Below are 15,800 nucleotides of genomic sequence, written 5' to 3'. Positions count from 1 at the left end.
GCAGAAATTTAAGAACAAGCATGTCAATGCAAATAAAGGAGTGTATACTTCTTATCTGTTCTGATTCATATAAGTGTTATCAAATTATTCAGGGCATAGTTTTTGGAAGCACGCTGCAAATTAATTCTCATCCTCTGGAGGGAGGAGAATCCTTATTTGTATACAAAGGGATAAGGCTGTGCAGGTTTTCTTCAGGGGTGGAGAAAGGGCCACTCATCCTCAGAACTCTTGGCAGTGATTTCCCTAGTAGATTTCTATGAGAGGACATGTAACATGCAGAGGGGGTAAAATGAGGGTCTGAAATGTGCTAGTTCAGTTGTCTACTTGAGGCTCCAAACTGGATGTGTTTGCCCTTGGTGTGTGGTTTTCACCTCAGTTGTTCTGGAAGTCATTCCTGGGTTGCTGAATGGCTAAACCTTCCCCTGTATTGTGAGTGTACATCTTTGGTTTTGAACAGGCGGTGGGTACTGGATGCAGCCGGTAGCTTTGACTGAATGCACAGAGGCAGAAACTGGGCTTGCAGTTGCCATGCTGCAGGGGAGCCTGCAGTCACACAGCACTGGGCCCCGCACAGCCGCAGCTTCCCACAGCCAGCGGCATTCCTGGCCCCACGCATTCCCCCGGCTGCCTCCTGTGCGCCGTGGTGCCATCAGTGCAGCAGGAGCGTTCATGATATCTGAGCCAGCCGCGATCACTTTCTCAACCTATGGATTTGCTATCCATTCCTGTCAGTAGATTATCTGGAGGGCACGGAGGCATGCCCGTGTGAACCAGAGATGAAGTTGATCTGGTGAGATGTCATGTCTTAGGCTTGAACGCTGCCTGATTGAGTGATACAGCGTTCACCTGGCATTGTCAGTCTGCAAAGCATGTGATAGGGAGTCCAAGCCCTGCATTGAAGGTTTGTGGGGTTTTTAGCTTCTTTTTTTTGATCAAGTCTTTACTCACTGGAAAAAAAGGTAAATTTCTGCAATAAAAAGGTATAGGTGAGTAGAGCCGGTTGTTCCAGATTCGCAGCGTTTGAAGACAGTTACATGGGCAGATGAGTATTGACTAAAATATTTTTATGGTTTGCTTTTTGAAGAAGCAAGCATGAAGTGCATGTATTTGCAGTATTTGTCTGTAAGGAAATAAATCCTTATCAGCTTCTTTCATGTTTCAAGAGGACAGTACGTCTGGAGACTTTAGGGCAGAAACAAGTAGATTGACCAATTATTCAGGAGTAATGCATGACTAACTGGAGCTGGGACACTTCTAGGAAAGCGTGGGTAGAAGGATGGCAGGCAGTTTCTAGGAGATGGATACTTCAGAAAGGTGTGAATAGTAGAACATAAAGGGCTATTGCTAACATCTCCTTGCAGTTCTTACTACCAATAAAAACTAACTTATTTTTGAAATGTGGAGTAATTTTGGTTTGCATCTAGGATTTGTATAGGTTCCAATATTCTACAGAATTCCAATGAGGATGAATGGTAATTTAATTGGGTTGGTATATTAGAGAAGAGAGAGGAGAATCAACAGTCTTGATTCAGAAGGAAAATAAAGCAATCAGTTAATTCTCATTAGTCACAAAATCTAGTTCCCTCAGTTACATTTTTAAGATAGAATCAGCAGATGAGGAAAAGTACCCTTTAAATTATAAAAGTCTGTATAGTTGCTGTCTGATTGTCCCCTGAAAAATTAATTTGAATTAAATTTTAAAGTTAATTTGTCAAAATACTTGAGATCATTATTAAAATTCCTTCATTTCAGTTCAAGTTAATCTGAGGAATTACAGTAGATAAACTGTGGCTCCATAAGTGGGGTCAACATTTTTTCATGTGTAACTTGAGAAGTAAAAGTCGAACTGACAATGTAATGTCCCTTTTAGGGGGAAAAAAAAAAGTGTATATTTTCTTAAGTTATGCTTACGTTGATATAATATTGGGTAGACTTCTCTTTCCACTTTGCCTGTTGTCAGTGCTTAACTGTGAAAGTTTTGAAGTCAAGTGGCTTATAAAGCTCATCAGCAATGATGTTTTTTCAGGTGCTTCTGGAAAACAGGACACCTATGATACAGAAGAATTCCTTGGGGTAGAGGGGGATGTTTGCTTGGTCAGACAAATTTTAAGTCCACTGGAATACTTGCCTACTAGAAAGCAGTGTTTTTAATAGCCCAGTTCTCTCTTTTGTGAATGTCTTTCTGTGCTTTTGTATAAAAGCAGAATTTGAAAGCATAGAAATGCAAATCCTGAGATCACTATGCGGCACAGGGATGCTGGCAGGTGTATCTGAAACTACTGTTACTCGTGGTTAAGAGTTACAAAGGTGTTGCAGGTGGAAAGCATCACTTTATTACATGTATAAAGTGCCAGTTTCAATAGATGTTTGGGCGAGCAAGGTGAGAGCCCAGATCACCCCTGAGCAACAGCAAAGAAGGAATAAATGCATTTGACTCTCTCAAGAATGTCGGATACCCCAGGAGTCACAAGCTTCTCTCTGGAGGTCACTGAGCTTTCAGTGTCTCTGGTGCTTGCAGGGCCATTGGTGGTCATGCTAGGTCTTTGCCTGTACCTTCCTGCAAAATAAATACGTGTAGGTGAGTGTAGGAGTTTCAGGAGGCATTGATTTGTCTCTTGCAAATTTCAACAGGTGAAATTCTAATTGGATGTAATGGAAAAAAGTATTCCCAGGGAGGATGGTGAAGCATGGTATAGATTGCTCAGAGAGCCTGTGATACAACCATGCTTAGAAATTTTTTAAATCTGGTGGGATGAGACCTGGAGCAATCTGATCTGGCAGGAGTTACCCTAGCTTGGAGTTAAGGGTTAAAATAGATGATCTCCAAGCATCACTTTCAACCTCAGTTATTAGGCTATCTACCGTTCCATTGTGGAACGTGTTCTTGGAATGCAGGATGGGGAACTATTTATGCAGGCAGTCGGTAGAAGGATGGCTGGAGAACTGGAGCAACCCTATTTCTTGCTGTGCTGTGGGTATCATGAAAGTTTTGTGTAATTTTTTATTCCACGTATAGTTTGTGGAATCTTTTTCCTTTTTTTTTTTTTTTTTTTTTAAGAGGGAAAAAGCGTCCATACTTCTCAAACCATGCACTGTAACCGCAGTGTCTTTCTGGTGTTTATTACAAAATGCCAAATCAATTTGTGATGGAAAAGGGAGTGGAGCCACAGGTGGCCTAAGAGGGAAACCCATCTGTGGAGGGGTCAAACAGAGTTCATAACTATATTCACTGTGTTGCTTTTATTTTTAATTAAGTTTGGTGCTAACAGATCTACTTCAGCAATAAAACCAAAATTTCAGTAAGGGCAAGAATTCTCATCTGATATGAAGAGCGTTTAAACCAAAAAGGGGGATTATGTAGGAAATGGGAATCTGGAAACAATAGAACTCATATTTAATGCTCTGAGACATGCCTCAGAAAAACATTATTGTCTTAAGCCAACTGCAGTATTAATTAATGCAAATACTGACTTATCAGGGAGTTGCTTGCAGCTTCTTTTCATGTGTCACGTGAACTGCCTTGGGTAGTGCCCGCTTTCCTGTGCTTAGGAAGGGGGGGGAATAATATTTCTTTTTTCCTTCTGCTCATACAGATCCACATCCAGAGAACTGAAGGGTGTGACCACATGACCTGTTCACAGTGTAACACTAATTTCTGTTACCGTTGTGGGGAGAGATACCGCCAGCTCCGCTTCTTTGGAGATCACACATCAAACCTCAGTATCTTTGGATGCAAATACCGCTACCTCCCTGAGAGACCACACTTAAGGAGATTAGTGAGAGGCTCCGTCTGTGGTGAGTGGATTGATGCTCCTTGTGGAGAGCTGCGCAGTGAAGTGGTGGGGGGATAGGGCAATTATAGTTAAATTAAGACTAGTGGTTTAAAGGATTGGATGGGTAACTTGTTTTTCAGTTATTCAAAAGATGGCTTATTAAGTATATTTAAGTATATGGCATTTGCCCTCTCTTTTTAGATGGGTTGTGTATGATTAAGTATTGTGTCCTCTTCTGATAGATTTTTTTCCTATTTTTTTTTGATAATACATAAGCAAACTGGGAGTGCTGTCAATATGCACGTTGCTGTCTGTGGTCATTATTCTGAAGGTATATTGTAGAAATGGGTCAGAAGAGGAACCTTATTTAAATTAACCTTGGTGTAAGTCTGTTTGAGTAAAGTGCTCTTTGGATTTGAACCTGATCTGAGTTGAAAAACTCAGGGTTTTCCGATATAAATAGGAGGACACTATTTTAACTGTTAGCTTTAGTTCAGATAAAATCAACTTGAAACAAAATACGACTTAAATATGTTAGTTTTGCTCAGAAAAGTATGATGCCAAAAATGTCTTTTTATTAAACAAAAACACACTCATAATTTGCTTTTGAGCCGGATTGATATCTCTCTCAACCTACAGAAGGACAAGTTAATAAAGTAGGCTCTTACATTTATTATGTGGTGTCTTTCATATATGTGCAGTTCAGTCATTGTAGTGAGTTTACAGCATGTAAGGTGACCTATAATGTTACAGGAAATGGATGTGTTAATTGTCAAAAACTGGGAACCTATCAAGGAAAATAGAACTTTGCGTACTTTGAATTATGGCATAAAAATTGGAGATGACTTGTAGTTCACCTAGGATGAGGACATGCTGTGAGCTTGATTGTAGAGGTTAAGGCAAGAGACAGAACATTTGAGAAAAAGCAGACCTCAGGTGAAAACATTACTCCTGAGCCGGACATGTTCCAGTAAGAAAACTAGTTGACTTCTAAAGTAAGATAAGAATTGACACACAAACTCATGGACCTGGTAATAAAAATGCCAGTCTTGCTACTCTGCATTGTGGGAGATTCACAAATACGGAATGCTTGTTTTAAACAAGTGACAATGTGTCATCCAAGCCCATTAGTTTGACCTCAGGAGCTTGCAAGGCTTTGGTAATCAACTTTGAAAGAAGTGATTTAAAGATACGGAAATAAATAGAAAGGAGATGAAAGTTGCAAATGATTGGCGGTGCCTACTCTGAAACATTTTGTAAAGATGAATTGCAACAAACAAGATCTAGTCTATGTGAAAGATAGCGCTGGTATTAGGGCACATGAATATAAACATTCATTAATAAATCTAGACTTAAACTTCAAGATCTGTTTCAAAGCACTTAGTAAGATTTCAGAAGAGCTTTTAGTAATAGCCACACTGGCAAACAGTGTAAGCTGTTTTTAAATAGATCTTGTTACATTTGGTGTAATTAGTCTCTGCTGTAGCAACAGATTGTTCTCGGAGACATTACCAAGTCAGTGCTGGTCACATGCAGAATCATGGGTAACCTTATTAGATTCATAGAATAGTTTGGGCTGAGAGGGACCTTTAAAGGCCACCTGCAATGAGCAGGGGCATCTTCAACTAAACCAGATCGCTCAGAGCCCAGATTGTCCAGCCTGGCCTTGGATATTAAAGTTCCGTGGTAAATGTGTGTATGCTCATATTTACAAGTTCACACAGAGGGAAGGTATAAGATATTTTTATTTTCATCTTCTATTTGCTAATGTACTTGTGGTTTGCATTAATTAATAAACCAAGAAAGATTAGCAAAGCTCAAAGCCTCAGATTACCTTTCTCATAGGGTTTTCTGTTAAAAATTTCTTTCCAAAGCTCCCTGTCAGATGATGTGATTTGTCACAAGAATGGTCATCATCTGAATAGAGAGAGAGATACCTGAATCTGTCAGCACACATAATAACTGCCCACATTTTTACAATAGATTGGTAACACTCGAGTTGACAGTAATTCAAAGACTATTTCATCAACTGTCATGACTTACGACTTAAATCTCTGTCATCTCTACAGCTCAAGATTTGAATATTGATCCCGATACACTTTATGAATAGCTACCAAAATAGTCCAGAGACGTAACAGAACTCACACATGAAAATAAAAAAATTAAAATCTTTAGGAATTTGCATCAGATTGGAATTTAAGAATTGAACTCACAGCTCTTCTTCCATTGCAGTAGATTTTGGCTATGACTTGCATGTGTGAGCCAGTCTAGGTTTTTTGTACTTTTTTCCACACAAGTGCCACATGCGGGTTTTCATATCTGTTTTTATAAATGCCTTATATTGCTGTAAGATTGTACCTACTGACCTTTTGAAGAAGGTATAATCCCAAACTGTGATACAGTTTGTTTGTGGATTCTGCCATTTTCAATGCTGGAAATTTGCTGGGATCATCTATCTTTGTGGAACAGAATTCAACAGAATTGATCTGTGGCTGTTAATTGGGCTTGTATAAAGGTCTGCCTATTGAGTCTGTCCCCAGCAATGGTCAATTAGAAGTAAGATTTCACTCCTTGTTATTGCTTTAAACACTTTCTTAGTTAAGGTTTGTGTCTGAACCTTTGCTTTATAACCCTCAGTGGATGGATCCTTCACTAGTTTTAACAGTTTTTAAATTTTGGCTTCCACAAAATTTCTGGTAGAGGCTCTAGGATTTCAATATGTGTCATGTGGAGAAAGTCCTGTTGTTTTTTTTATTGATTCCTGATAATTTCATTGGCTACTTTTGTTATCATGAAATTGAGTAAATAATAATAACTTGCTGGCCTTTTCGTATCATTCTTTTATGTCCATCAGATTCTACTTCGTCATGATACTTGTTTTCTTTTTGTTTTGTTTGCTTGTGTTTTATGTGTTGAGCCAAAGCTTACTAGTCTTAATCATTTAAGATCAAATTTAAAACCTAAAAATGTTGAATTCCAGTAAGGGATCACACCCAGGTGCAGGGTGGTCCCAGTAGCTAGAACTGTAAATATAAATATGTAAATAGCTTATCAGGCATAAAGAGGAGCATTATCATCAGTAGGTGTTACTGCACAAGCCTGGGTTTTGGTTCTGTTCTGAAAGTCATCAGAAGAAGAGATGGTAGCAGAGGTGCCATTAAAAGCGTGGCCTCTACATTTTAGTAACATGTAGTAAGAAACAAAGGTTGAATTTCCTGTAGAAAAATGGCCTCTGCTAGTTACCTAAGTAGTGGAAATTAAAGGAATGTTATCTTGGCTATCTGTGGGTGTCTGGTGAGGTGTTGCTAGATATGTGAGGGTTTTGTTTGACTTTGTATTTTATTGCTATGGAGAAGAAATACTTTAATAAATGATTTTGTAGCCATGTGGAGTGTAGGTTTTTTGGATTGTTTCGAAAATCTGGCTAAGTGGAGTGTGTAGAAAGATCACCTCATGGCAGGCTGGCATGCTGTCATGATTTCTGTTGAGAAGCAAGTGCCTACAGTCACAAACTGCTCTGCAGTAAAAATAAAGGAAAAGTATTTATGGCATCATAAATTTAAACATACTTTTCTTCATAAACCAGATGTTATGTAAAGGTGATAGTAAACACTGGGAGAAGAAAACCCGAGAACAGAAGTGATTTCTCTCCCTTCTTTAGCCAGCTTGTTTTTTAGAGAAACTGTCCTGTGACCAGTACAGTCAAATGAAATTGTTTTTATTCTTCCATCCCAGCAGACTTAGAGATTTCATTCTCATTATAATTGTTTGGCTGAATTGTTGAAGGCAGAATATTTGGTTATAATTTGAGTCAGTGATGAATTATGCAGGAAGGAAAAGCATGTTCAACTGTCTGAAGTGTACTCAAGATGCCACTGGAACACCACCTGGATTCAGTTGATGAATTGTATTCAAAATCAGTTGCTAGGTACTTCATGGATCTGTAACAAGACACAACATGTAATGAAGCTGTTAAAGCAAATGAATTTTTTTGCATAGTAACCAGCATTTCAGATAGGATTTTGAAAGCAGGATGTTTTCAGATCTGATGGACGTTTACTCCCCTCCCAAGCAGAGCACAAGGTTCGCTTCATGTAAGCATGGCTTTGAGCCTCACAGAAGGCAGCGTGCAGTTTTATGGTCCAACCTTCATCAGGAACTTCATATTTTAGGTGGTCTGACTTGTAAGACGGTGTTTCTATACACTTGATTAGACTCTTTAAAAACTCTTTAATGCAGAGTTTTATTAGCACTTACATCAACATAGATACTGCTAGTTTGATTTGTAAGTAGATATTTTTGTCTCTGCTTAAACAATAACGATATTTAGACTTAAAAGATAAAATTTAGTATTTCTCATGTTAGTGATTAAATCTGTTTTATAAAACTTGTTTATTAATTTTTTATGTGGCAAAGAATTCGCTAAGGATATATGGGGATTTGGATATATTACCCTAAAACCTGGAACTAAACCCAAAGTTAGGCAAGGGAAAAATATTCATGTTCCCTGAAATACTTCATTATTTTGCAGAAAAACGTTGTTCTCTATGTCACAAATAAGGCTCTGAGACACCTGCAAATACAGTTGTTATACTACCACAAATGTCTACATCTTCATGCTGGGCCACCCAGTAGAGAAATTGTTTACCATTAATTTCAGTGCAATTGTAAAAAGGTTCTGTTTCTGTTGCTTTTTGTTAAGTTACCCTTAAAAACTAGCTTTGGACAACAGCAAACTGGCTGTCATAATCTACTGCTGAGATCACCACATGGGCTAATGACCCAAGATTTTATTCAGCTCTGAGGCAGGTGTTACATTTGCTCTCTGTGCTCTCAGTCTCGGAGCTAGCGAATGTAGGACAGTTCAGTGCCTGCAGCAAACATCCTTAGTCTCAAGTGACATTTCTTGACATCTCAGTGTCAAGATTCCCTCTATGATTAAGAGCCTCATAGTCCTTTACACTATGACAAATGATGTTTGTCAGACTGGAATTGGGCATAAAGTAGTTTTCAATTCTGACATGTAAAACTGGCATTTTGTAATTGTTTCATACAATGCAGATAAAAATTATTGGAGCAAATAGTACATACCTTCTGGTTTGCCAGTGATTGCTGCTGTTTGTACTCTTCCTGATGGCAACATTTGTTCAAGCTTGTTTGCAAGCCTTGTTCACCTTGTGTTGTTTGTTAATTTTAGTTTACAAAAGTAAAGCAATACTAAGGAATTGAATGTGACAGATATATAAGTAGAAAAAATATTTGTTTTGAAATTTGGTCTTTGGAAATAATGCGTTGATAACCAAAAGACGGTACGGTCTCATGATGATGAAAAGTCATTTTATTCTATAAGATCTTGGACCTACACAATACTCATAACTTCATATTCACAGGCAGAAGAAAAGACGCTACTCATGCCTTATTTCAGCTCTGAGTTTGTCCAGTGTAAGTAAACAAGTTCTTGAATAAGCTCAGGAACGGTTCTTTGTGTATCCAATTGAAGGCTAGCTTAGCCCTTCCCATAGACGCTGTTTCTGCATACTCAGTCACCAGCTCAGTGATTTAAGTTTTCAATAATTTGGGTACCAAACATCATAATTTTCCAGCATTCTAGTTACATGGCTATTAATGAAGTAAGGAGTTAAGCCTCTAATCTTTTACAAGCTTTACATGAAATTGTTGAAGGCTTTGGTAATGTTTTAAGATGTTTTTAATTTCTTATTTTTGGACCTTTTTTGAGGTTTTTCATCACTTTACTTTCATTCTTCTGTCTATACTTGAATAATGCATTTGACAAGTTCTGTGTGTATAGAACACAGCTCAGTGGAGTCCCAGGAAGGTATGCCATTAGGATGCCTAGCAACTAGGGTAACACAAATATTTGCCAGTTTTTTTTCTTCTAGGAATTAATGTTTCCCATTCACAACTCTCATGAAATTTAAAAGCTATCAAAACAGAGCAAGAAAAGGACCAGTTAATTTAACTGCTGTAAATATTTCCAAAATACCTCATTTTTCCTTCAGTCTGCTAAAATTAGTGTCTCAGGTTATGGAAAGGTTTACATCATTATTGAATGAAGTAATCCATTTAATGGAATCTGATACAAGTGACTTGAGAGAGGAAAGGGCAGGGAAGAGAGAGGTAACAAACTGATTTTTTCTCCCATTCTAAAGGTAATCTTTCAAACACATTCCTAACCTAGAGAATTGCAGAATTTCTGCTCAGACTGCCGGTGTATCAGTAAAAAGGCCTGCCCTCCTGCATTTTCAAACAGCTCACTTAAGTGATGTCTTTGACCCAACTGCTCAGCAAACAGAGGCAGGGAGATTCTTCCACTGAAAGCATGCAATGCAAGGAAGATAGCTTGGGTTCTGGTTCAGTTTCAAATTCACTTTTTTCAGCATGACCCCTGCCTTCACTCTCTGAACTTCTACAGATCATGAATTCATCAGAAATAAAGGATATGAACATGCTTCATTTGTTCTTGGTCTTATGCTCTAGCGAGTATGCTGCTCAACATCATTGCCCTACTCATGTAAGAGCCACAGCATATCCTTATAAATGTAGATCCAAAATAGACTTGGCTGTGATTTGACTAAGGCTTAAATCACAGCTGTACATGAGCACTTCACTGTAGTCTTTTAAAGCAAGCAGAAATGTATTTAGTGGTGATGGTCTCATCACCTTGAGCTAACCTAAACTTTCCAAGATGCTACTTTGCTTGGCATCTCTCCAGGCTGGTTGCTGTGCAGTAGGATTCCAGAGAAGCCAAGTTATAGTAGCTTTATAGCTGTCACGTTCTTGTTGATGCTTGAGGGATTTCAGAATGGAAACAGAAATAAATGCAAGCTGTTAATATATGAAATAAGCTGTGCTCAGAGAGTTGTGGTGGGTGAAGAGGGCAGAGAGAAATGTGTGTAGGGAGCTAACTGTGTGGTGGTAGCTCCTGTGAAATTACAAATAGGAATCCTATTTTGTAGATGTAAAAAATATTATTTTTAAAATAATAGATTAAAATATTTTCTGATATTGAAATATTTATGAATTGTTGGAAAGTAAAAAATAAGAATTACTTCTTTGAACTATTTAATGAATTTTGCATTTCAGCTGGAAAGCTACTCATTACACCCCTAATATTGGTTCTGGGACTGGCACTGGGAGCCGTAGCTGTTGTAATAGGTAAGAGTTACATGTGTGAATGAATCGAATCCTGATTATGCATTTCTCTATATGACATCTCAAAGACTTGGAGACAAAGTACAGATTTCACAGATACTGTTTTAGTGTTAAACGTATTACTTTTTTCTAAAAAAAGGTTTGTTTGTTTTTTTTTTATTTATGCTTACTAGCTTTATTTTTTCCCCTTTATTTTTTTTTCCAAATAAATGTTTTAAACTGCTCTAGATTAATCCTGGGGGGCTGACTGACTTGGACCCAGCCTTTAATCACCCCATTGAATCACAGTTTTATGATCTTGGCCATCTGTATGGCAAGATTTTTAGGGAACTAAGGCCTAGTCCCAAGAGCTCACCAGCTTGATGATGCAACAGCAACAAAGGAGCAAATTGGGATGAGTCAGTCTCAAAACATGATCCAGTGCAAAGGCTGCCAAATTGTATTCAGTCACAAAAACTGGTTCTGTGATCTTGTTTGATTACAGTATCAAAGCTTTGTTAATGTGGTTATATTGATGTGGACACAGATACTTTAGCAAAGCTGCTCTTTGCCTGGCTTAGCTGAGTTTTCCTGGAGAAAGGAGATTAGCTGTGACAACAAGGTATAATTTTGCTCATGTGGGTGCATATCCACTCTTTATGTCATTCAGGGATCATGCTGCTTCACAGGTTTTCATCAAGCTGCTTATTCCACTGAGAATTTGCAGTGCCTACCCACCCTGAGGTATATTGGGATGTGGCTCCTTTATTTTGATATAATAAAGCCAAAAGTCACCAGGATAGTTATATTAATAAGGTTGTAAGTAACCAATCAACCTATAACCAAAATTTTCTAGACCACATGTGGCCAAATAAAGAATATTGCTGTAATTTCTGTATTTAGACCAAGCATCTTCACTGAAGAGAGTGAGTTACGCCTATCTTAAATATTTATTCTATTCAGTAGCATTTTTATGCCAAAACTTTAAACAGTAAAGACTTCTTATTGCCAGCAAATCTTATTTTGGTCTGCAATCTCATATAATCTATGGTGGGGAAAAATCCCCACTTTGTTTATATACTAACAGTTAAGAGGGTTTTGCAGTAATATAGTAACAATATTTGCCATAACAATCAGAATGCCATTGGAGTCTCATCCTAGGCTTGGCTGGATAAGCTACGATCACGGCCAGCAGTATGAGCAGTTACAAAAAACATTGATTATTTATAGAAAAGTTTCGGTTTTGAGATAATTAGAGCAATATTTGCTGACAACCACTCTTAGAGTTTGCTGACAGCCACTCTTAGAGTAATCTCAGTTACATAGCTGAAAACCATACTGCACCGTTTACAAGGCTGTTGAGCGAAGCAGGAACTCTGTGACTGTAGTAGTCTTTTGTTCTATGTTGTTACTGTAGTGGTGTCTGAAAAGAAAATCTTTGGTCATTTCAGTGAGCTGGTGGCAAGAGAAGGAGAAAGATGCTTCTCATTTGGGTTTGAGAGGGCAAAAAAGTGTTTGACAAATTATTTTTCACCTGAATGATTGTGATGTATTTATTTATTTTTGTTTTTACACCTTTTTTCCTCTCAAAAGACTTTTAAAAATAAGTCCCTGTCCAGGCAAGGATAAATACTTGATATTATTCAAGATAAACATTTGGTATTACTTCACAGTGATCAGGATGTTTGTAAAAATGAATAAAAAGTAAAACTATAACATGCTGTCTCTATTACGTGTGAATCTGATTGAAAACTAGTTTAGTTACATCAGCTTTGAATTGAGATCTAAGAATTTGCAGAGTGCTTTTAAAAGTTTTATGTTTATACCTTATACCAAACAGCATGGTTCAGAAATTAAGTTATCAGAGATGAGTGTAGGGTTAGATGGAATTTGTTGTAATGTAAAGAATAAGTGGAGCTTAGCTCATCATCAAAGACACTGTTGCAAGCTAGTATTTTTTTCTGCTTGTCCAAATGTCTGGTCTAAATTCTCCTGAGTGGTGGAAAGCTCCATCTGAATACATGTATCTAAAGAACATAAACACATGCAGAAAGGATTGCATTTAATTACAGCTTTTTTTTCATGTTTCCTTCTTTTGGCAGGTTTATTTGTGTTTCCTATCTATTGCCTTTGTAAAAAGCAGAGGAAAAGGTCACGGACAGGTATGCCCTGGTGAGGATGGACATTACTCGCCTGAACTGAGCTTGTCCTGCAAGGGCTATCCGTGTTTTGTGCAACAGAGCAATACAGTACTGGTTACAGCATCAACGCCACCGCCCTGGAAGAAGAATGGGGGCTCTCCTGCCATCTTCCCTCAGCCGAAAACACTACTGCAGAACAGAACGCCTCTTTGCTCTGGTGCACTCCCAACAAGATGGGCCCCTTGACTGCTGCTTTTTAAATGTTTTTGGTTTTGGTTTTTTTAGTTATTACTTTGGAGGGATTTTTTTGAGTCTAAGTTTCTGAACCAGACAATCCAAGTCTGCATTGTAGCCACAAGTCTACTACCGATTTGGCCTGTGAAGAAAGCATTTAACTGCTAACACGTGCTCGTTTAACTTCAGTGTCAGCCTTTAAGGTGAGAATGCTTAGAAGTGTTCGGACTCTTACTGTATACTGAGCATACTACTTTTGGTATTAAAAACTACTTCTGTAAATAACATCCATCACACGGCATTCTGTTCAGCATACCGAAACCCCATCACATGCCAGAGCACGACAGCTGGTTATCTTCTGAGTCCTCCTGCTAGTCGAGTGCACATTGCCGCCGCCAAACTGCAGTGCCTCAGAGGGAAATACCCTTAGTACTGAAGCTCCATGATACTTAAGAATATAGTGATTCGTTTCACTTCAGTAATTTATTCATGACAGTCAATTAATATTAATGAAAGGGGGTGTGATAAGATTTGTTACAACAGGACTTCATTTTTAAATTTTCACAGTACAGAACAAATTTGAAGGGTTTAGATAACAAGACACATCAGTGGCCTAATCTGTCCCAAGATATCCCTGAAGTGTGTTTGCAGGGAAGCTGGAAACCTGCTCTTCTATTCTGACTTGGAATATGATACACATGCTGCACACTACCTGTGTGAGGGTTGACTTGATGAAATTTTATAGCCTAAATAGCACATTTTGTTTGTTCCCTTGAGTAGGCTACTACTACAAAGGTCTTGGAGTATTCACTGATATCTCATGAGGAAAATCTGTGAATCCAGGGTAAGGGAAGCGATCATAAATTCTTTGGAGACCACTTCCTTCTTACTTTCTGCTTCCAGTGTTTCTCTTCCTGGTGCATGACAGTTCTGAAGAGAATAGCTATCTTTGCTCTTTTTTTCTTAAGTTCCACTCTTTGCTACCAAACTTCTTTCTTAGTGCATCATGACAAAAGCAATGTAATTCAGCATAAGGAATCAGTTACTGAGAATTTTTACACTTCTAATTTTAGTCCAAATTTATCATACAAATATAATTTAAAAGAAAAACTAAAATAAATTTGTTTAGACAGAACACTGAAACAATAAAGAAAGGAACTGAATAAGAAAAATATCTATTTCATACTGTAAAAATACAAGCTATTCTAAAGGAACGATTGGATTTGTGCTGTGAAGGTACTTCTCAGTGTGTGTGTTTGAAGAGACACATATATGTATGTTTGTGTATATATGGGGAAAAGGGAAGCAGGCAGATGGGAAATGTCCTTAAGAGTCTGCTGGCTTCAAAATTTAGGCTCGCAAATAACGTATCATTTAAGAGGATGTACTTTGTACCACTTTCTTTGAAAATTGTTGCTAAATCTGAATCCAGTTGTAATTTTTAAGCAAATAGTGTTCTGCCCCACCAACATAATACTGTTACATGATACTTTGGCTTCGAAGCCTCAGTGGAAGAAGCTGATGACTTTTGTTTACCTGGAAACACAAATACCAGCTTACTATAGTTGTCTAGTATGCTTGTTTTCTGTCAGCTTCTGGTTTTGTTTTCTTGCAGTTTTTTTCCTTCAAGCACACCATAGTAGTCAATAACTCTTATTAATTTCCATTTGAATTCAAGGGCATGTTGATCCTGTTATCCTAACAGTAGAAATAGTACTTTTCAAAGATTTGCAAATTAAGAAGGGAAGCAGTGACACTTAGAAATAAAATTCAGAGCCTATTGTCAATGCAGATTCACCTGTTATTTACATTTACTTTCTTCTGAGACGCATCAGTTTTCTGTTTGTGTTCTGTCTGAAATTGGAAGCTGCCTTAAAATTGGTCTTGGTTTTGAGTGTGTTTTCTGAGGCTATACATATCAGTTGTCTTTGGCTTACTCAGGGATTTTTATTCCTCTCTTTAAATGTCAAATAATGAAGATATTTTTGTATTATTTAGAAAAACCTTCAGACCTCAGAGAGTGAGATTATATATAGATAGATTTGGGTTTGCAATGCAGTCTATAACTCGGTGTCAAACTATTCCACTTGAGAATATTTTAGTACTTGAGATTATCTGTAATTAACTACACAGTGGAATAATTTCCTTTCTTTTCCTGGTTCTGTATAAATGTGTGAGATAATCTTACGGTCTTTGTGGCTATTTTCATTCTGCCATGTTTGCCATTTTCAGTTTTTAGCTAGAGTTCAATAAGATCTGAAACTAAGATACTAGAATAAAAAACTTAAAAGGGAAGATAATAGATCTGCACTTACTTCTATTCAGAAAGTATGTCCTTGTGGATGGAGAAAAGAAACATACAACTCAGCTCCTACATTATCATTTCATCTCGGCCATTTTGATTTTATCAGAACAGATTAAATCAAAGGGAAATGGTCCTTCATTTTCTTTACAGAGCAGAAAGAGACATCCTTGACCTTGCAAAGATGAGTGAGTCTGA

The 15,800-nt window shown here is 37.7% G+C and overlaps 1 protein-coding gene across 2 annotated transcripts in view; it reads left to right on the top strand.

Moving 5' to 3' along the window:
* RNF217 (ring finger protein 217) overlaps positions 1-15,600 on the top strand; it is a 60,273-nt gene extending 44,673 nt beyond the window's left edge. Inside the window, exons 4-6 of one of the 2 annotated variants that reach the window (XM_066179264.1) lie at positions 3,594-3,795; positions 10,878-10,949; positions 13,028-15,600. In XM_066179264.1, coding sequence (XP_066035361.1) covers positions 3,594-3,795; positions 10,878-10,949; positions 13,028-13,101 — 348 coding nt within the window. In that variant the 3' untranslated portion in view covers positions 13,102-15,600. Of the gene's footprint in view, positions 1-3,593; positions 3,796-9,163; positions 9,216-10,877; positions 10,950-13,027 lie in introns of those variants that run through there. The other variant, XM_066179265.1, reaches the window with a different exon arrangement.
* The last annotated feature ends 200 nt before the right edge of the window (positions 15,601-15,800 follow it).

The sequence above is a fragment of the Chamaea fasciata genome, unplaced genomic scaffold (genome assembly GCF_029207755.1).
Source record: "Chamaea fasciata isolate MVZ Bird 193981 ecotype frontalis unplaced genomic scaffold, bChaFas1.0.hap1 SCAF_3, whole genome shotgun sequence".
Classification (NCBI taxonomy): domain Eukaryota; kingdom Metazoa; phylum Chordata; class Aves; order Passeriformes; family Sylviidae; genus Chamaea; species Chamaea fasciata.
The sequence above is the reverse complement of the archived record's forward strand: the minus strand, read 5'-3'. Positions and strand labels throughout refer to the sequence as shown.